The sequence below is a fragment of the Desarmillaria tabescens genome, assembly GCF_030435595.1.
Source record: "Desarmillaria tabescens strain CCBAS 213 chromosome Unknown EV420scaffold_125, whole genome shotgun sequence".
Taxonomy (NCBI): Eukaryota; Fungi; Basidiomycota; class Agaricomycetes; order Agaricales; family Physalacriaceae; genus Desarmillaria; species Desarmillaria tabescens.
The window spans coordinates 53,122-74,404 of record NW_026848424.1 but is presented as its reverse complement, the minus strand read 5'-3'; the positions used below and the strand labels follow the sequence as shown (position 1 = coordinate 74,404).

General features: G+C 47.7%; 4 protein-coding genes and 1 non-coding gene across 5 annotated transcripts; 3 read left to right on the top strand and 2 right to left on the bottom strand.

Annotated features, from left to right (window-relative positions):
* Positions 1–926: 926 nt before the first annotated feature.
* On the bottom strand, positions 927–2,027 carry EV420DRAFT_1343089 (GMC oxidoreductase-domain-containing protein; the record flags this gene model as incomplete). Its single annotated transcript, XM_060468947.1, has 3 exons — positions 1,617–2,027; positions 1,384–1,570; positions 927–1,296 (listed from the first exon to the last, which is right to left on the bottom strand). Coding segments are annotated over exons 1-3 (678 nt in total), but the record flags the coding sequence as incomplete, so codon positions are not given.
* Positions 2,028–4,025: 1,998 nt separating this feature from the next.
* On the top strand, positions 4,026–5,926 carry EV420DRAFT_237840 (uncharacterized protein). Its single transcript, XM_060481340.1, has 3 exons — positions 4,026–4,272; positions 4,329–4,683; positions 4,736–5,926. The coding sequence occupies exons 1-3, from the start codon at positions 4,252–4,254 to the stop codon at positions 5,716–5,718; spliced, it is 1,359 nt and encodes a 452-aa protein (XP_060322298.1). The 5' UTR covers positions 4,026–4,251; the 3' UTR covers positions 5,719–5,926.
* A 4,433-nt stretch (positions 5,927–10,359) lies between these two features.
* On the bottom strand, positions 10,360–13,547 carry EV420DRAFT_1652492 (uncharacterized protein; the record flags this gene model as incomplete). Its single annotated transcript, XM_060478652.1, has 16 exons — positions 10,360–10,467; positions 10,519–10,610; positions 10,670–10,731; positions 10,792–10,807; positions 10,872–11,011; positions 11,055–11,075; positions 11,142–11,190; positions 11,243–11,295; positions 11,350–12,379; positions 12,429–12,536; positions 12,591–12,640; positions 12,690–12,910; positions 12,966–13,009; positions 13,060–13,113; positions 13,162–13,225; positions 13,278–13,547. 16 exons carry the CDS (start codon positions 13,545–13,547, stop codon positions 10,360–10,362), a joined length of 2,382 nt encoding a protein of 793 aa, XP_060322297.1.
* A 2,536-nt stretch (positions 13,548–16,083) lies between these two features.
* Positions 16,084–17,892, top strand: EV420DRAFT_237783 (uncharacterized protein). Its single transcript, XM_060481339.1, has 12 exons — positions 16,084–16,117; positions 16,180–16,457; positions 16,508–16,526; positions 16,575–16,629; positions 16,679–16,705; positions 16,756–16,827; positions 16,879–16,972; positions 17,021–17,088; positions 17,137–17,206; positions 17,258–17,352; positions 17,404–17,559; positions 17,615–17,892. The coding sequence occupies exons 2-12, from the start codon at positions 16,289–16,291 to the stop codon at positions 17,783–17,785; spliced, it is 996 nt and encodes a 331-aa protein (XP_060322296.1). The 5' UTR covers positions 16,084–16,117; positions 16,180–16,288; the 3' UTR covers positions 17,786–17,892.
* Positions 17,893–19,553: 1,661 nt separating this feature from the next.
* On the top strand, positions 19,554–19,658 carry EV420DRAFT_t302. The gene has a single exon. It is a non-coding gene; the product is annotated as a tRNA-Pro (tRNA).
* Positions 19,659–21,283: the final 1,625 nt, after the last annotated feature.

Genomic DNA, 21,283 nt, shown 5'->3' with positions numbered 1-21,283 from the left:
AATCACGGTAGCCGTTCACTTGAAGTATTGAACCAACCATGCTTGGACTGCTTTAAACATGCTTTCAGATGTTCGGATGTTTTTGTTTCGGTAGACCTTGTGGGTCTTAAGCTATTCATGCTGTGTCACGTTTTATTAATAAAACATACATCTTCGCAGATATCGATGGAGTTTGATTTGAACCCTTGGATTCGAAACCTAACTGGTTAGCCCTTTGACGCTATCATCAGTGCCTTGATATTCTTAGGCTTCCTCCCTGCCACAATTTACTATTTTCATCCAGACAGAAGGGTTAAGTTATACGTACGCCTGAAAATAGTGCCAGGAGTTCCTTATTTTCGGTCCCTATTCTAAGCTTACCGACATTCCGATTTAGCGCAGCCGTCTTCCCGATGCCAATTGCACCCGATTGGCTAGCTTCTTCACTAAACCGCTCTCCGCGCAACCTGCCGGAAGATTTCTCGTTCATTTGAGAACTTCGCACTTCTAAACCCGCAACACCTGAACCGCTCGTATGGAACACAGGAACTAGCTCAGGCCTCCCAATCGTTCACCATCCATTTCATCCATTGGCTATAAACAGCATGATGAAAGATCCTGCTAATACTGATCTATCGGACGATCTACCACAATTTTTGGACCTTTCACTTTCCGCCTTTGTGATATTCGGTGCCTTACCAGATGCACAGCGCGGAGACCATTCGCCACCAGGCTGCCAATGCAGTTACATCTATCTCGAACTCTTCTTTCCGATCTCGTTCATCTCCAACATCCTGTTTCCACTGATCGCTGTCAGGAGGCGAGGACAAAGTACCGAAGATACCACCACAAAGAAGTTCCCCGTCTCGGGACGAGGATCGCGAGTAACGCCGTTGTACAACAGAGTTAGCGTCGACACAACTCAAGGAAGGCTCGTTGCACACCGTAAATACTAGTTCGTAACAAGCAGTCTCAATCCCCGCACACGGCTCATCGTGCCAACCACCAGTGTTATTGGGTATGCGAGGAAATCCGAGCTGATTTATCAAGCCCGTTGTCAAGAAACCCATTCGATTAGATTGCCACGACGCCAAAGGATCACGTTGAAATGCTGCGTTTTCGAAGTAAACGTTCTCAACCGCCTTGGCGTCGTCAATGATGAACAGAATGTCCCGCCCAACATGGTTGGACAAGTTCTTGCCGACGTCACTGAGGTTCAGAATAGATGGGATTCCTAGATCTACGAGTTCGCTGCTGTCGCCTATGCCAGAATGAAAGAGTATATGCGGCGTTCCAATGACTCCAGCAGAAAGAATGCTTTTTTTCAGGAATGGAGACGCCAAAATGTGTTCTATGACTGTGGCAATGTTGACAACCGTAAGTCGCTGTCAAAACAATTATCACATATCTCCAGCATCGTGAGTAAACTCGAGGGCAACAAACGTTATATTCGTGTTACCGGATGGGAGAATCCGGGTAACATGGGCGTGAATAGGGACATACGAATTGGGCCAGTCAATGAGTGTCGGCCCAAGATACGACGTCTGTGAGCTGCTTCGAGTACCATTTCCAGCCGTTATAGATGCCCATCCTACGTCATAGCAAGGTTTCATGGTCCGTCAATTCCAACTGCTCACCAATGCCCAACTGAGGTCCCGTATTGTAATCCAAATTGAAAAAGAATTCGACAGGAAGGTCATCCCCGCCTTGATGACACGCCCATCGGTAGGTCGCGGAGATCTGGGGAGAGGCAGACATGACCCCATTAAAGCTATGTCACCAACGAAGAATGTGGGGTGATACACGTTGGGTTTGAGAACACTACAAATTACATCACGACGCGTCACGACTCCCAGATAATATCGGTACCTAACTATTTTGTTGTTGATTGTTGTACTGTTGACGTGTGTCGACCCCGACCAAACTGAATTGAGCGAACGTTCATGGCGAGACTCCAACAATATCTTGCTCAGGAGAAGAGGAGACCAGGGAAAGACGACGCTGGAGTATGAGGGAGAAGATGATGGTGGTAAGAAGGAAAGGGACACGGAAGGCGTGTCCTATTTGCTCAATGTTTGCTTTTGATTTGTTCAGTCGCTCGGCCCGGCCTTCCGACCCTTCAACGACCAGCTTGCAGGAAAGCTCTGATACCCTCTTTCTCGTCATTCTTTGTCTGGTACCATTCCTCAAATCAGCTCCAGAAGAATAAAGACTTGTTCATGAATATATTCTTTAATTATTCTGTACCATAGGCTTTCACCGGTGACTCCGACCCTCCAGCCCCGCCAAGTCTGCAGTGCCGCCGCTTTGCCAGGGAGATCTTTGCAGCTGTCTCTGCTGTGTACTCTACTACGAACGACTACAATAGGAAGTGGACCACATCTTTCTGCAGAGGAGACTTAACGCACGGCCTATACGAGAATTTCCTTTCGCTTCTTACCCTAGCATCCAACCATACAAAAGCAGTCTCTCGGTATTCAGTCTCTTAAATTTTGCATGTTAATCCTCTGGCTTCTGCTCCAGGACTCGTCTACGGTGCAAGGTGTGGTGAAATATTCTCCGCAGGTTCCCTAAGATTGACCAACAACCATAGAACACCCACCAAATCCATACAGCCAGTTGTCGGTCGGCTGTTATAAAATATGCATCGGTATACGCTCTGGCTGTAATGGTTGCCGCTGGTAATAATTTGCCTACGTTGTAGGGGTGCCCCTCGGTGACGGATCGTTCCGAATCAGTGAAGTACGCAAAAACGTAACGAGCGTCAATCAACGGAGCACTCGTAGCAGTCTTACTATAGTTAGAAACCGTCACATCTGTATATTATCTCCCTCTCGGACCATATTCCCAGTACTCGGAAGAGAACACGCGGCGTAAGTTTATTATATTTTGGCATGGTCATGTCGACTGAATGCTGTTTGCAGGCGCTTATGTTGTAGCCTTCCTATGAACGGCGTGGTCATCGTAACCCCTGCATCGAGGCAGGAATGGGACCAAATGACTTCATGGCAGGCAAATGCGATCTGCGATATCAACTCTGTGAGATTTTCGTTCGTAATGCCGTTACACCAGCTAATTCAGATAGAAAGAATCTGATTCCTCGCACTACAGCCTTGCGTAGCAAAAGTACCCTTCGCCAGCTAAATTTCGAGTACAGTCTCCCTACATCGTGCCGAAGAAAATTCCGGACCCTGCTTCGGAAATCTTCATAAATCACAACAACACATATGCTCCCCTCCCACTGTCCGCACTATCTGACGGAGTCAACGCGTAAACGGATCAACAGGACCTTCCGTAAGTCTTCATGTCCTTCGTGCTGCTTCCAAAGAAGCTGATGCAAACTCAGGTACACTTCTCATGCAGTAAAATTTTAGCGCTTTCTATACCTCCCCCCCATGATGTTGATGACCCGTGGCCTTCGTTTCGGATCGAGGGAAGAGCCTGTTTCTCCCTGTTCACCGTCCAAATGGCAAAGAGACGCCCGAATTTTAATTACTGGCCTAGAGTCTAAGGTATTTTCACTACGCTTTGCGTAGCAAGGCGCTAATATCATTCATTCCAGACCAATTAATGTCTCATCGCCAGCACTTCAAATGGCGCCTCAATTTTCTAGGTTCTCACTTCTCCAAAACGGAAAGAAACGACTTGTATCACTATGACGATAACGGATATGCCAGCAGCATGTATCGTCTGTGCTCTTTCACGACACTCCACTTGTAATTTGAAGTTCCGACATTTGATCCACTTTCTGGCCTCATATTCGTCAATACTACAGCTTCACGTCAAGGACGGAGACGTATTGAATCGACCGCATATGTGATATATCTAAACAGTTCCCGAATACTCACCGCCCTTGGGGAGCCACTTACACACGATATGGATCCACTGACTAGTGGCCGGGCTCTATAAATCTAGGTGAATCACCTTCCTCTGACATACCGATGTCAACAAATATTCTATCTCCGATCAGCGTGGGCCATCCGTGCAGCCCACTCCCCAATACAAAACCTGACACATGCAAGGCAAGCTCTAGTACTTAAATTGTTCACTCTTTCAGTTCCGCGCAGTCGATCAGCATCCTACGGGTTGCGGAAACTTTGGCATGAGGCTATGACTCCCACCGCCCAGCCACCGATATAATGCAGTCGTCTACAATACAGCCGCAGATCGACCCTACCGCACCAAAGCCATAGAGTCCGCCAGGAACGGGGTCGCCATCTGATATAAAGGGACTTCAGTGCGCCACTATTATCACCTCGCTTAGCACAACCGATGGCTAGATCCCTCTCTCTGGTGAGCTCTTTGTATCATCCTTTGATGACTCCTCATTTTTATTCCTTCATCGGAAGAACCTTGCATTTGCGCTGAGGCTAGCGCCCCTTTGCCCTCTAATCTATTCCATCATTGGTTCCTGCTTGCCCCTTGACACTCAGGGTACTGGTTCGCCACTCGAAGAACCCATTTTCGACTCGGGTGGTGGAAGAACCGTACTATCCATTCTCTGGAGTTCATTGGCCACCATTTTCGCTTGCATTTGGGTTTCCGTCCATCCAAATGTTCCGGGGCCGAAAATGGAGAAGAAAGGGTGGTTCTACCTCAATGTTCTTCGTCGTGCGGAGTTGATGGTTTTCACTGTTTTCTCCCCGGAGTTCGTCACTATCTGGTCACTACGTCAACATTCTGTGGCTCGTCTTATTTGTGCGCGTGAGTACCAGTCTGACGTTTGCTTAGGACAGAATACTGACCGTAGAACTAGTTCGTCCGGGGAAGCTCAGTATGTCGCACGGTTTCCTCGTTTCCATGGGTGCATTTGTGTACTGTGACGGATGTCCGATAACTCTGGCAAATCTGAAACAAGACCATAGGCTCGTGGATTTGCTTTGTCAAATAGAAAAGAAAGAAATCAATGAGAGAGATAAAGGCGATGGTCTTTCCAAAGCAGTGGCCGTGGGTCAAGCCACGTGGTTCCTCCTGCAATGCGTTGCCAGGGTAGCGCAACACCTGCCTCTCACCATCCTCGAAATAGTAGCCATCGGTTACGCCATTTTCACTATCATTAACTATGCAGTTTGGTGGCACAAGCCTCTCGGAATTTCTATCCCATTTCAAGTCGCCATCACTTCACCGACAAATGCCCCATTCCTACCAGTGAATACCCCGACTTCCGACGAATCGCAAACACCGAGGCCACTCCCCAGCCTTTTCCCCAGAAGCATGGACATCGAACATCTTAAGGACTGGGTGAATTTTCGCCTTTTATCCATATTCTTCGGCGGGGATATAATCCCAGAGGTCGCTGGTCCCTCTAGTGAAAGAGGAGTTCCCCGCCTTTGGTCTGGACATCCAAACAACACAAGGCTATTTTATATTGTCGCATGCGGCAATTGCATCGGCGTGTTCTTCGGGGCCGTCTATTGTGCTGCCTGGCACTACCCCTTCATGATATCAATCGAACGAATTCTCTGGCGGGGGTGCTCCATTATCTTCGCGCTTGTCCCTCCCTCCGCTATCCTACTCACGTTTGTAACTGAGAAGACAGCTGAACGGTTTGGTTTTAACGAACCCGAAAGGGATAGCCGTTTGTTCAGTTTTGCGTATCGGTCCCTCTATATCTTACTCTGGATCATGTATGATATGGCGAGGGCTTTCTCACTCGTGGAGCCATTTCTGGCGCTAAGGGATCTCCCAGCTGGCGTATCACAGGATATCACGTGGATTAGCTTCCTTCCGCATATCTGACACATCACCGTGTATACGTCTTTATTTAACAGCTCTGATATATCGCAGCAACGGTGACGATCGTCTAATATTCTTGGCTATCGATAATTGCTAAATTTTCCACTCGGGAAATTCTTGCCTGTCTTCGTCGTGCCTCGTCGTGTCCACCTTGAATAACACCTCGCCGCAACTGCATCGTGATTTGAAAGCCGACAGTTTCAGCATCGCTGCAGGGAACAACCATCATCGCGTTACTATCAAACCACCAGATAACTATTAACAAGTAAGTTGGGTTTCTTCCCATGTCCTCTGAATCTCATATTCTATGCCTAGTAGTGTCACGACTTGGATTGTATTGAACTAAAGACCATCTGTGCTGATGACACAGAATACCAACTACGCAAGGTCTCGACGTATTGCAGACTCCAGTACACATGCCGTAACTCACGCCAGAATGTTTCGCGCTGTAGGTACAGGAGCCGACAGTTTGACAATGGACAACAATGTACTGGTACTAAAGAACAGTCGCAGCCACATTTTCCTCGTATGTAACGATGGAAATGTCGCTTCCGCTCTCCTTCAAATGTTTCAAATACCAGATTTCTTCGTCTGCAATTATAATCCTTCCTGAGGGTAGGCTTATGACCCACACCGATATCCTCGTGCATAAACTTGGACGAAGCGAGATTATATCGACGAACGAATTGTCGATCTTGACGCGGACTTGGGCATCAAAAAATGGGTCCCCCCACTCGGAGTTGCATGGATGTATAATGTGAAACGTTCCCGTCCCAGGATCATAGTCTGCACAGCTGACATTTCCTTCACTAACTTATACCACAATTAGCTCGGTTCAATGACTAAGTAGTTCACGGAGGCGTGGGGTTGACTTTAGTATGTTAACGGAACGCTTCCGTCTGATGATGTTAATCTCGACGTTCGAATAGAAAATTTGACCGGCCAACAAGATTTTTCTGTAAGTGGGTGTGAAGGAATAAGCCTCTCGTTCGTACAACCATATTCCGTTGATGAGAGTACGCATAAGCAAACAGTATCCAAAGACGGACTTATAACTCCAGGAAATTCCTGGATCCACGCTGGCCCATATTTTATCATGTAGAATGAACGAGGGTTTAATGGGCTATCTCGGGGGTTGATGGTAGATGGTAGATAGCGGGAGCTCGCAATACAGATCAGTACTACCTTTACGCCGAAACTCCTGAATAGTGTTGCCGCGGCTAAGCTTATCTCGGCTTAACGCCGAAGTCGGTTTTGAGCCGTTTGCTCTCGCTGCACCAACGTGCAAAATGACAGGCGTTTTGATATTTTTATTCACTCAGAAGACTTATTGGTATTATCAAAAGTTGTGTTTTTGTTCCCCCCCCTTTCTATCCTCGGCGGCTCAAAACCGACTTCGGCGTTAAGCCGAGATAAGCTTAGCCGCGGCAACACTACTCCTGAACATATGAGAAGCGAAGGGGCATATGGAAATTGTAACACGTTTCCAGGTGTAAGACTGTCATGTTCGGAGTGTTTTGGAAGGCAACGAATAGAGAATCATGATACAGTTGAAAGACGCTGGGAACTTTGAGATAGCTTAAAAACGGTAACTTTCCATAGACCGAATCCTCCTGGCTGCGACAATAAATATTGGCCCAAAAATGGACATCGTATTCGGTCATTGATTTCCACTGGCTGCATATGCGCATCCAAGGACCAGTCATCAAGTCGAAAACATCATACGGGCATACGGGTTGTCGACTGCGCATGTAACAAAATGTGGGTCAAGGTTTCGACAGGAACCAGACGAATCGGCGGAGAAATGATCTCTGCAAGAACAGAATTAACTCGATTCAGCTCACGGAGAGGAACCTTGGGTATAATTCAATGTGGGACGGAAACTCTGATGATATGTTGAAGTGTAGAAACTTACTGTGACCATTGAGCGAAATAGAAGTCAACACCGTTTTGCTCTCCCAGAAGCAGGCTTGGGATACGATAGAACTTAGAAGTGTCAGTACCTCTCGTTAAGCGAGATTTGAGTGAAATCGAAGGGGAAATGAGTGTACTTTCGAATCTCGTAACGGTAAAGTTTCTAGCAGTCGCTTCTAGGTCGGCACACAATCCTGAAACAAGTATTCACAGCCTTGGAAATCCCTGAGCCTGTCTGTTTCACGGTCAAAATTTGATTGATTGATTGAATTACAGGTGACAGCATCCCAGAATCAATAGCCTTCTCATGGGCAGGCAGTTAAATAAATGTTTTAATGCTTTCTTTGAATGGCACTTCCAGTTTTTGCCTAACGGATGGCAAGTCTACGAGATTTTAGTGAACGTGAAGAGAGAGAGAAATTACTGGTTGAAAATCTACCCCGTCGGCCCATGATTTGACTAGCATGGTTCTCAGGAAAGATCAAATGAAGAGATCAGCCTACGAGATTCGTACGGAATAATGCATCTGTCGTCCTACAATAGTATTAGTATACAAAATAATAGTGCCCATGGCGAACCGCCGGGACCATGGAACAGCCTCGACTATCGAATCCAGAGCCAGCTAAAAGTAAGTACGAAATATTCATGATGGAGGCCCGAAACCACTATGACCGCTCTCACAGTTGTAAGACTAGCACACGTAAAGAAAAGCGCGATGCCGGCACTCATAGTTCGACACTGCGGCTAGCAACAGCCTGAGCAATGACCCGGCGACTGATATCAAGTGATATAACAGTATTGAAATTTATTAAAGGCTAGGTCGGCCGTCTAAGAACACATTCTCATAAATGGTTAGCAAGTACCAATCACAAGGAGATCCCGCGACTCTTTACCCCATGGAGGATGCGAATCTTGGAGATGGATAGACGAAGATATATCAGGTCACAAGGACAGACGAACTTGAGGGCGACTCGTATTTTGGCGTGGGTACTCATCTTGGAAGAAGTTGGAGTCTTCCTTCGTTCACGTGAATCAAACTGGTCTGAAAGCTGCACGAGTCGATGAAAGTATTTCATTAACGCATACACCTTTACCACGCTGATGTCTTCCCATCTGAACACAGACACACGGGGAACGAAAGGTACGAACTGCTAGAAAATTTTCAGCGTTGCCTGCCGCGAAACGAGCTTTCTCCACCGTTTTTGGTCCAGGAAATCGACAGTTTCTACTGGTGCCTGCATCCCTGAATGCTTTTACGTCGAGCCTTCTATTGCGTCACTAGCTAGATCCGCGGCGTCTTCCGATGACTTCATGTCGTCGAAGCGATCCTTGCGCAGCTTAAGCCTGTGATTCCGTAAGAGAATGATTAATCGCTGGACTGTCAGTACAGCTAGAAAGCATCCAATTATTCACAGCCGATGGCAACGTCCTGAGTAGGAGGGAGCTCAACATTCGTTGTGGACCTACGTATTCAGTTTCCTATGCAGCAATGTTTCAATGTCAATCTCACAGAGGCCGAGGCATGCTCACCTTCATGGAGTAACGAAAATCGGGGTAGCTTCGGTTTGTAGCATATGCAAGGATTACTACCCCGAAACTCGGAATCAGCCTTCTTACGACCATGCTTCATGGAGGATTACACGGATGTTGGAAAGACTTCAAATTCAGCGAATGATGAAAGGAAGAAAGTTGTGTCAAGAATGGCAGGTGATCTGATAACATTCGCAGTAACATAACTCTGGGCTGTCGCGTTTAACCGTAGTGTCAATGCAACCCAATCCTGGAAAAAAATTGCATGGCTTTCAGAGGCACACAAGTTGGAAGACAGTTGTAATCTAGAAATGTTCGGAGGGGCAGTTATCAACTTCAAGGCAGACAAGGAGAACGAAGGAGAATGTCCGCTTGAATCTCCTTCAGCTTGAGAAGTTCGACCCTTATTTAGACATTTCAGCATGTGAGAGCAGAGCAGTCCAGCGTACCGTAATTCTCCATATCTCCGAAGAAAGGAAGATCCACGGTAGGAATGAACGAGTTCATTTGTTGAGGATTGACAGGAACTGGCCCGAACTTCATTTTGTTACGGCCGAGAATTTGCTAAAAAGAAGGTTGCGACGAACCCATTGAGATAGGAACGGCATATGATCAACCTTCGATGGTATAACTCTGAGTAATCTCTGCGCCCACGTCTGAAGCCGGTCTGAAGCGTAACCCATGGAGGTAAAGACACTCTGAGGACAGAGAAGCATCCCCAAACCTCTCCATTGTCGAAACCATAATATCCGGTGGCGTCGCGAGCATTCTATAGGAGACTATTGCCACCGAAGAAACATCAAACTGATGGGGCACGACTCCTAGCGACGACCTTTATCTTCATTTAGCGCTGTCGGATACAGAAAGTGGTATAAGGAACACACGCATGAAAGATGGATCTCGTATGTTTTTAGTCACTCATGGTCAGTAGTTGACACCTGCCGGCGACACGGGTTGCTTGGGAGCTGGACATAAGATGCTTGTCTTGTTCGCGTTGCTCGCTGACAGGTAACAAATACCGTTGGTGAAGAGTTCACGCGAAAGGATTAGAACAGGAACGAAAAACTATCAATGATCGATCCGATCCCACAAGGTTTTTTGCTCCCTTTTTTGGATAAGATACACTTTGTCCATTGGAGCGGCGTTAAATCGGAATGGTGTCGAAAGTGAGAAGATAAGTGTGAATCATAAGGATAGTCATCATCGAATAAGGAAACTATGCAGAACCGCCATCGCACAAACTGCTCCTACTGCGATGAATCCGAGCGGATATCCACCCGGGTTGCCCTCTATACTAACGGACCACAGCTACAGTCATCGTCAATCTCTACATATAACGAGAGGCGGATAAACACCTACGTAACCACCCAAGACAGGGCCAAAACATCTGGCAAGACTGACAATACTTTGCGCCACCCCGTTGGCGTACCCAACTGCTTCGGGCGGGGACACTTGTATAGAAACGATTATGAGATCATGTTCAGGGATGGGACATCAGAGCATCACTCACTGTAATTCAAAAGGATTGCCACAGAGGTAAACGCAAATGTTACTCCGCAAAACCTTACGGCGCTATGTTACGATCGGTCAGGGCAAAAAGCTCCAAGGTTTGACAAGGCGAAGAAGACATACGTGCTGATAGCGAGAGCTGGGAGAATATTTCATGCGCTGATTAGGAATCATAGACTTCGAAAAGGGCGGAGAACACTAACCAGTCATCAACACAAGACTGCCACTACTATCTGCGCTGGCGAAAGGGCCGCGGTACAACACCACCGTCAAATACGATGGTATGAACAAGAACGAACCAAGCCGGAACATGGCAAGATGCGAGAGCCTTCCACGAGGCGGCCTACAGCGGGTGTCAGCTCAATCAGCCACAGATAAGCGCTGACAGCAAGACTTGCCCAAGGTTACTAGACAAACCACAGCCCAAAATAAGTCTTCAGCTCGCAAGCGAGAGAAAGGCACAAAAGACGTACGGATACAGGTAGAACTGATACACAATTTGAAAGATGCACATTATGGCAACTGCGAGAACGGTCAGTATGGCATGTTACCCTTGTCAAACGAAGCTTCTCACTGATTTGCGCAAATCCGCCAGCGCTGAGATTGAGACCGCCCGAATCATAATCTCTGAAAAACAAATTTCAGCAATGGAAGGCAGGGTATATGGAAAAATGGACAGACGTTACGAGATAAGACATAAATATTTGATCATGGGTCGTCGTATGCAGTGCAAGTAATCCATACTGCAAGATGATCATTCCTGGCAACTTCGACCACATCGAAGGAGGTCGCTCTAGTTCAACCTGCGACTTTCGCGCCTCCAAAATCGTTGTGAGCGCGTCGGTATTAGACATCAGTGTATCTGAACGGAACAACATCGATGGCGCCGCCGGTGCCGGTGACGACTCGACACCTGTATTGGCGTATATCGAAGGCATTCCTTTCGACACCGTATCCACCGACGGAGCAAGTGAGGCCTGCCGGAGTCGTCTTGTTTGCGGATGCGGAGAAGCACCGAGAGGCACAGGTCGAAGAGTAGGCGTGCCACTGCCGCCCCCGTTTTGCAGTGAGATTGAGCGGCGAGAAAACGGAGAGGCAGTGTTACTTCTGGAATACCGGCGCCCCCGGGACGTATCTATTGAATCGTCATCAGACAAATCGTCGTCTGTCTGATCTGGGTCATCGTTATCCACGTTCATCGCCGCTGCGACCCAAAGGTCTGCAATGTTGTTAACTGTGTTTTCGTTGGCCATGACCATACGGTGAGCAATGCTCGCGTCGCTGCCTCTCCTTCGTTGGACGTTCGAGGAAGGTAAGACAGAACTTGTCATGCTTTCCCGCCTCGCCCTGAAACTCTGACCATACCTGCTGGTAAAAGTCCCATACCCGGAGGTTCGGCTCGCCTTCGAGAACGTGTTCGACCTCAGTATCGGTAACGCAGCAGAAGGTCCAGGTTTCGGCTCGGTACTAGTATCTGCCGTATCCTGTCCGCGCGCTGATAGGTAGCCGGATAGCTTCTGTGTCAGAGTCTTGCTCAGAGATCCTCCAGTGAACGTGCGAGGAAATGCATCGTCGTCTGCATTCGGACTGGTTGTAAGAGACTCTTCCTCCGGGATAGGAGAAGGCATGTCTCCGTTTTTCTCAGGTTCCGAAGAAGCAGCGGTTGTTGCAGGACCTCCATCTCGCCCGAGAAAACAGGCCATAATGGAACCTATCCCAGAAGTTGAGCAAAGATCAAGCAAACGACACTGCCACCTTACCGACTAGCGTGATAGATGCAGCAACAGCGCATGGTAGGAGGTACGGGTATAGAGCGAAGACAGATCCGGAGCCGAAAGCTCCTGGCCATTTTGTGGCGGGACTTTCAACTGCAAAAAGAAAACGTAAGTCGTACGATCAGAGCGCCGTAAAAGTTGACTGACAAAACCCGCCAACAATCGCACCAGCGACACCTCCGAATCCCCAACAGAACCTGAGAAGTTGTTCAACATACTGTGAAAGATCTAGCAGAAACTTCATACCCCAAAATTGCATAAGCTCTTCCCGAGTTGCTTTCGTCAGTGATAGATGCCACTGCACCTCTTGCGACTCCGACAGCCCCACCAAATACACCTTGCAAGAAACGTACGGCCATGGCTTGCTCGATATTCTTGCATAGTCCAAAGAGGGCGCATGTAACAGAGCCGCCGAACAGACATACGACCAATACCATACGGCATCCATACTTATCAGCCACAGTGGCCTACGGTTGGAAGGATTGTCAGAGGAGCTAGAATCAAATGGCTGGATGGACGTACCCAAAGAAGCGAAGTCGCAAATTGTGTCAAGAAGAAGGTTGATACTATTGAGAGGCATCAGACGGCCAGACCGGCCGATAGGTCGATGGAATACCTAGTATGCCAGTCCAGAATGCGACTTCCGCGTCGTCAGATAAAACGCCAAAATCTACTCCTGCTTGAGTGCGACTCAACGACCAGAGCTACGGGAACAGACCTTTAACCATAAACAACAAAAACGGTGTTGAAACGTTCGCTAATAGGAATTCTCCTAACATCATCTGTGATACTTCTTATCAACAAGAATGGAACCAACAGGGAGAAGGGACGTACAATGGACAATACAATGATGGAGAGAGTTGGCAATGGTGTCGAGTAGACATCTGTGGAGGGCATAACTGTCGGCACTGGTAGTCTCTCCGAGGGCTCCTCATTGCCATCCTCTCTCCATCGCAAAGAACGGCATTCGTCTCGATCGCCATTGAGCAGGCGGCCCATAGCCCGACGAAAATACGCAGCTTCGGAGTTGTGTCGGGATGCCTCGTTTCCACCACGACTTGCCGACTCTTCATCACCCATAGACCTGGGGTAGGGTGAGCTCATGATGGTTGTCGAAAAGGATAACGGAAACTGCTGGGCTAGGGCTCCTTTTTAGCATCATTCGCATCACTGATGAAAAACGGGATTACATCATTCAACTCGGGCATGGCAGCACAAATCTCTCACCGTTATCTACCATTGGTTTGCTGGCAAAATTCACGCAGTACAGCATGCCGTGTATAGAACGACGACGAGTCGATGGAAGAGTTCCGGAATTCAAAGATGCGGAGCGAGAGCCGGATATGAAGATTGACATGGAGCTGCGATATGATAGCAACGAAGAAAACTTTCCTCCGTTTGTCGCGAACTGAATGCATAGGGAGCTTTTCGACGCGTCAGATACCCAAGGTCTGTCACATCAAGGCCGAAGTCTTCGTATCTGTTGTACAGGGGAGCCAAAGCAGTGTCGATGCTGCGACGCCTACATGGAGCTTCTCTAGTCAAAGGTAGTACCATCTGAACGTTTCTACGCCTGGACAGAGCACGCATGGGCCTGCCAAAATGGACGTAAAAAGAGCAACGAGAGCCAGACAAAAATAGGCTTGACGCACATGCTATTTTTGTCCGTGAAATCTTCCTGGCCTTCGGCCTTCTATCTGCGATCTAGGAGCAATTGGCGCCCTGAATTGCCACGAATTAAGCATCCGAAAGTTCTTCGAAGTTCTGTTTGACACAGATAGAGCTTTCGCTCCAGAGCAGAGAAGTTATCGCATGTGAGTGGGCGCTTGGAATACCGGAAGAACCATACAGCGCCTGAAAACTGGTTAGTTGGCATGCAAGAGACGAAGTAAACGGGCGTACGATGGCCCAGCTGGAGGGGATATCCTGGATCCTTATCGCAAAGGTTGGCTTCTCTGCGCGATCTAGGAGAGCATTTCGGCACCTCGTTATCGCGGATTTCCTATTGCTGTAACGAATGCTAACCTTCTCAGGCAACGTGGTCGACGACAACAATAGCTAGTGCAGGGTAAGGACGCGTCGGGAAAAGGGAATTGAATGGCATGGATATGTGATGGGAGTAAGAGGAAGAGATGTGTTTGTTTGTTTGGTCACAGCTGCAGCTACCTTGATCCTAACCCTCATGGTCGCGCGTCTCCCGCTCTCATCCTCTTCAGGCTCCTCTTTTTCTTCTAACCTGAACTCTGGCGTGCGTGATGGTGCCGATGGATCCAAGGTAAACACCCCAGAATATTTTGTCGACCCTAGGATACGTCTCCGATGTTCGGAGGGAACGTTATCACACTGCGATAAAAGGACCTTCCCAGGAATTCGGCCATGGGTGGGCTGTCGATAACACGGGGTGCGTTATATACTTCTCTTCTATTTCTCCTTCTTCTCTTACGGATTGGCGCCAGAAGAGCTGGGTATATGCGCCTTTTCGAGTCTTCATCGACGCGTCGAGACACTGTCGGTTTCTTCTTTCTGTCAGGAAAGGTGTGTGCTGATCTTCTCCCAAAGGAACTAGAGTCGTTCAGCCTGCGCAAGTGTGACGCTGCATCTGCGCGTATATCCATACCACAATGGCAACGACAAGGCTTGTGTATCGCAATCCAGACTTACCACTGCGGACGCTGGGCGCAGCGTCGATGAATCAGTTTGTACAATAAGTTCCCCCCGCCCGAAGACATTTTTTCATTCTGAATCTTCTAGGTCGGACTCGACTATATGCGCACCCGGTCCACCGTTGGTCGTTATTCAGGTACAACCCCGATTGTCAATGTTGACTCACGCTGGCGATGGAAAAGGAGCGTTGGCAGTTATTTACGGGGTTCCCATGGGCGGATCTCTTGGTGCATCAAGATACACCGCAGCCCCTCGTGCGTCACCGGTTCACCCATACTTGTTGGATGGCTCTCACCCGTTTTCAGATTCTGTTACTGGATGTATGCGTGATCAACTCCTTGCGCTACTAGGTCTTCAGCGGATGGCAGGTGGGAATCGGCGCTAGCCCATATGATACTGATACCGAGATATTCTTAGAGCATCGGCATTATGCCTATGACCTTGCTTTCTCCGCTGGTGCGTCCATTAGAATCAAACCTTCCAGACTCTTACATTTAGCATCCTTGTTCAAAGGATGAAACGCGAATCATCGATATTGCACTGGCCTTGACTAAATTGTTTCCTGGTGTGAACGGTCTGAAAGCGCCGCCTCCTACGCGGAGCTTTCTCTTCGCGTACTTTGTTCTCGAAAAATAGGAAACCCATGTTATCGTTGTCTCGTATGTTGATTCACTATGATAGTCTTTCTTTTTTCCTCATGTCTCGTCACCGCTTCTCACCAACTCCAGAACTGAAACTTGATTGCACACGAAAACTCCAACCATCGACCTGTTCGTCATAATATGGCATGCTGTCGAGAATGTTACGCGTCTATAAGCTCGTACGAGCGGGTTTAAAAAGGAAGAATTGCACGTACTGCCTTCAGGACTCGTAGGTTTCAGTTGATCGCTATACCACAAAATTAGACTAGGCTCACTTCGGTGTACAGCATCCCATACACTACTGGCAAGGATCTTACAATGTTTTCAACTTGTTTAGCTGTACGCCGGTACCTTTTCTTTGTCTCAGAGGTACGATTATCGATTTGCGTCCGCCTCGTCAGATGTCTTAACGAGGTTTCGATCGTACACAGACAATATCGACGTTTCTGGTACAGCGTTCCCCTACTTAACCTGAGCGCAGTGACGGATGAAATTTATCTTTCTCAGTCCCATCCAAATCCACACACATTCACATTCAAGATGGTTTCTCGAGTCGCTTTTCTCTCCTCATTCGCCGGCGTTGCTTACGCTCAATACACTGCGACCTACCTTCCCAGCAACGCACCAGCAACTTCCGAACAGGGCCAGGCCGGTACGAACAAGTGCGGAACCACAAACGACCAAAAGTCAAACTGTCAAAATGCCTACCGTACGTGTCCTTTTCATGCATGAAACAGAATCCTTCTAAATTCTTTGCAGTCAATGGTATCGATGACTTGTAAGCCGTCACCATATTGGGGTACATCCCTATCTCAATCACATGCAGCTGCCTCTGGAGTCCTCCCGATGCCGGTCCAAACTCCGGAATTGGAGAGACCGAGGTGTGTTTGATGAATTCTTCCACGACTTTGACTTATTCATATCCTCCAGCGTATTGAAGTCTCATGGTGTCTCAAGGTACCTATCCTTCAACCCGCATATTTGCGTCGATTCTGATCTTCACTCAGGATGGCTATGGTACTCGCACCATCCCCGCTGGAACTATCACCGGCGCCCATTTCGTTAAGACGCCAGATTTCGTGAGTTAACGCTTGAGGGGGTAAATATGCAGATATTTATGAATATCATAGGTCCAAATTACAGGTGTTGGTGATTTCACAAAGATGAACATCCCAGCCGGCGATACCGGAGGAGAGTTGGATCCCCATGGAGCAGATGGAAATGGTATGTGGATAGCCATAACGTTCTGGTTTTTCTCTGACAGCGTTTCAGGTAATCCTATTGGTGGACTAGTCTTTTCGTCAGCGTTCGGAGAGCTTCAGCAGATACACGAGTGGACGGTGAGTTATAGCGCTACTTTCGGAGGCATATACTGATAGGAGCTGCAGAGCTTCATGGCCGTCGACCAATTCTGCTTCCGGGCATGTAACCCTGCTGGTAACAATGCTCCGGGGTGGTGTGAGCATACCTGCCGTTAATGATTTGCTATTTCTCACAATGTCTTTTTAGGTCAACACATCTACGACGTGATGGGTTGTGCATGGAACATGCCCGCTAACTACAACGCCGGAGTATTTGAGTCGTGCCAGGGTGATAGTGGTCTCGTGCGTTCATGTTTCGCTCTTTGCTCCTTGTAGTATTGACGTATGCATTAGCCCATGGGTGTGTACGACGGGTCGACGTTCCAGCAGGGTCAGGGCGCAACGCCTCCTCCCCACCCGATTCCTTCATCATCCCAGTGTACCACTGTTACCGCTCTCGGCGCTGCTGCCACTTCGTCATCTAAGAGTGCCCCCGTCATCACCCAAACGGTAAGGGAATCAACCTTTGCCAAGTGAAATTGAGATGCTCACCATCTCTGATTAGGCATCCGCTGCGGACAGCGCCACAACGGCAAAGGCACAAGTTTCAGCTACTTCGACGCAGTCCTCTGCAGCGTTCTCCTTGGTTAGGTCCATGGATGGATGGGATAGATACGTGTATTCGATGGGCACTGCTGTGCTCTTCTCTTTGGTCGGGGCTGTTATAGTACTTTGATACCGTTCGCTGTTTGCGCTTTAATGGGACTATATAGTAGTATTATTTCTTTCGCAACATGTATACACGTGGGTTGTTCAAAAATTTGATTGAGTTTTTTGTCATCTCATTTGCTTGATCGTTTTCGTTTCTCTTTCAAGTGTGATTGACATTCGGCAAGTTCAAGTCCGCTTGTTCTGGTTATTTTGACAATCTTCACTAGTCTTTTCGCTATATGGCATCGTCTCATTCGTCCAATCGGACTTTTAGTGGAGCAGAATTGACATTCGGCGACCAATAAGGGTGAGGCTGCTTGTTCTTTGGTGGCTTTAAATTTGACGATCCTCACAAGCCTCTTCGCGATACGGCACGGCAATTCGTCGCCTTCTTTATTTCGCCGCGTATGGCCTCTATTCCTCTGAGATATCTAGTATTGTCCATCTCTCTCAATCATCTGTAATACCATGAGAAAGTAAACGTGCTTTCCAAAGATACGGCACTTTTATATCTGTTCGATAGGTTCTATGATTTCATTTGGGCTCAAGTATAAATATCAGTATAGCTTTGCGGCGCGATATGGGCGTCTCGGCAATAAGGTATGTGTTGGCGAGCTCTGCTAAAAACTTGGCAAGCCATCTTGCCAGGCTCTGTGGAGCATATAAATGGTCGTTGGTAAATGGTAACTAAAAAGACGCAAGGATTCGTCACCGAACCCCATCCATGCATTGTGCAATCGAACCCGAGGAACTAATTTACGCAGCCGACTAAGTTGCGTCTAGATCTTGTGATTATGGTAAAGCGGGGTCCAGGGAAGCAATGCATAATTGAATGGATCGAAAATCATCGCCACATCACGGCGTGTCTAGAACATCTAACCATCATGACAGCGAACACACTATTTTTCTGTGTTACATTTTCTTCGGACATTGGTTGCGTAAATGGGAGGGAAAGAAGGCGCTATTCCTTGGGGAGAGTACCGCTGAACCGAGATGTGGAGGCTGGCAAGCCACGCTGTGCTCGTAGTTCAGCTATATTCCCAAGGATGCTAGCCAGCCACCTTCTGTGCGTATCCCGAAACTTTGGAAATGAAGAAATAGACACGAAGAAATTTGACCTCGAATGGGAGGGTGTTTCCTCCACCCTACAGGCCAGGTTCGGATGCGAAGATGCAAGTGAACCGGCTTGCACATGCTATTTCTGGGGGTAACCTGCACGGGGCGGATAAATGTTCAGGCCTACCGCAGATGGGGGAAGGTAATGATCGACAGGGTGACGAGAAGTCATTATGTCGTGTCCCGTGAGCGAGCTTATGTATCAAAACATCCGCATAAATGTAAATTTTTCATCGGCATGCTACGCTCTGTTTCCGTGCCGAAGTCAACGACAAAATGGCGGGCAGAATTCGCGTTTCATGGTTTGTGGCTAACTACAACAAAGACTCTATGAATGAGGATGGAGCGTTTGAGAAGATTGTGAGCATAAGTAATATTACAACGATGACCGGAAGATGTCGCAGGAGACTTGGGTAGCTAGCTGGACATTGCGGCCAAGGACGTGGTGCAATTTGGGTTGTTGGGGCGGCAGTAAAACCTGTCAAAGGCTACTTGAACAGCATGGTAAGCCACTCAGTAACTTTGTTGTAGCCACTTGTAACAGAGTAATCGTCGGGAATGCAATACGAGAGTTGTACGAGAGAATACGAGACTCCCCTGACTCGGCGGCCATCGACGGTCACACAGTTACACAAATTCCTGATCGATCAATAACAATAGAAGAATCCGCTATCTGTGGCTCAATGGTCTAGTAGTATGATTCGCGCTTCGGGATGATAAATCCATTGATTATGTAATCAATCACGTGTGCGAGGTCTCGGGTTCAATTCCCGATTGAGCCCTTTATTTTACAATTGCGAATATTCAACGTTCTTTACACTTTTTTTTAAACAAATTTTCGAATCTCCGGTCATGTACGCGATATCCTTGGAGTACGAACGAAGGAAACATGTTTTACCCGCTTGATCGTACGTTCAATCTCTGAATGCTATATCAAGTATGTGTTCAAAGTCTCTCTGATCAGCCAAGCTTTCAACTGATCATCAACGACGTCAGACGTTGCTTTACCGTTCCTCGGTGCTACGCGAGAAACCTCTCGTTAACTTATATTATTTATTGTCTAGCGTCTATTCCTTGCGCTTCGAAATCCTCTGCCATATCCTGGAACTGTTGCTGCAGCGCGGGAGTACTATGCCGACTACTTATAGAGTAACGATCCGATGCCAGGCGGTTTTCTCTCTTCCTTGAGACACAACCTAGAGTTTCAGAAGCTATTGATGTTGTGCCGCCGTACCCTTTTGTCTTTCCATACCACTGCACACAAAGTCATGCCTAAATCATTCATTTCTGGCTGGTTCCTATATCTTCTCCGAGTTTCACATATGCTGAATCAAAGTAGCCAGCAGCGTAGTTCTTCGGTAATATTCATGATCATTGGAGGCGAGCTCTAAACGTCGAATCGGGGGGTACTTGCTATTCCAAATTGGTGCCGGTTCCGCGAGATCTGCAGTCGTAACTGAGAAACACGAAACGATATCAGAGATCCCTCTGGGCTTTCTGGAATTGCATATTTTTGTTGGCTCACGACGCCAACTTCTTCACAGCCGCCAGCTTCCGGCCTGAGAGCTTTTGTTTGCAGGTACAGATCATTTAATTCTTCCGAACCAAGTGCTAGATCCTTGTGAAGCTTGTGTCACGTACTTAATCCCTGATGTCTTGCATATTTCATCTACGACTTTGCAGCGATATGAGCACTTGTTTGAGAGCTCTCCTTTTCGAGTTATCCCCCCGCCCTGGTTCCAGGTCAGCTCACAGTTAGGGCCGGGTAAGTGAACCATTCAGGGATCATAAATCTTCTAATTAAAGCTGTATGTTTTCTTACAGTGGATACGGGCCCAGGTACGTTTGACCGGGCAGTGAGGGTTCCAGAGAAGGAACATAATCTTTCGGTGATCGACTTGGTGTGATCGAGTGGTTGATGCGAGGCTTGTGTGAGGGCGCTCGAGCACTTGCACACGACGGCGCTGTGAATTTTCATTAATAATCGTAAACTCGAAACCTTATTGACTCTAACCACGGCGTAGACGTTCCGCAGGAGGTGTGGTCGGCAAGCGTAGACTCCAAAGAGGTGAAAGTTGAACAGAGCTGAACAGAGTAATCTCTATGGCAATGAACACTATCGTTGCACTATCGACGGAGGAGATACTATCGTTGCTCCTGATTGGAACACTGTCATCAATAACGTATTTGTAGTACTCCTCACCGCTCGTATCTTTGGATATCTTTTCCGAGCCTTTATCTCAATGTGGTGAAACAACTACAAATTTCGAAGTGCGATAATACTACAGACCTCGGTGCTAGCATCATGATTTCCTGAATGAACGTACTACTAAGAAGCAGTAATGACTTGTGACAACTGCCAGACAACTCAATTCACAAAAGATATGAATATACATGATAGAAGGTC

Excerpts from the sequence above, each read along its gene's own strand:
- EV420DRAFT_237840 (XM_060481340.1), top strand. The coding sequence starts at position 4,252 with ATGGCTAGATCCCTCTCTCTG. Across the intron at positions 4,273-4,328 it reads TGGCTAGATCCCTCTCTCTG|AACCTTGCATTTGCGCTGAG; the intron begins GTGAGCTCTTTG and ends CTTCATCGGAAG. Across the intron at positions 4,684-4,735 it reads GGCTCGTCTTATTTGTGCGC|TTCGTCCGGGGAAGCTCAGT; the intron begins GTGAGTACCAGT and ends CCGTAGAACTAG.
- EV420DRAFT_237783 (XM_060481339.1), top strand. The coding sequence starts at position 16,289 with ATGGTTTCTCGAGTCGCTTTTCTCTCCTCATTCGCCGGCGTTGCTTAC. Across the intron at positions 16,828-16,878 it reads TCGTTAAGACGCCAGATTTC|GTCCAAATTACAGGTGTTGG; the intron begins GTGAGTTAACGC and ends TGAATATCATAG. Across the intron at positions 16,973-17,020 it reads CCATGGAGCAGATGGAAATG|GTAATCCTATTGGTGGACTA; the intron begins GTATGTGGATAG and ends ACAGCGTTTCAG.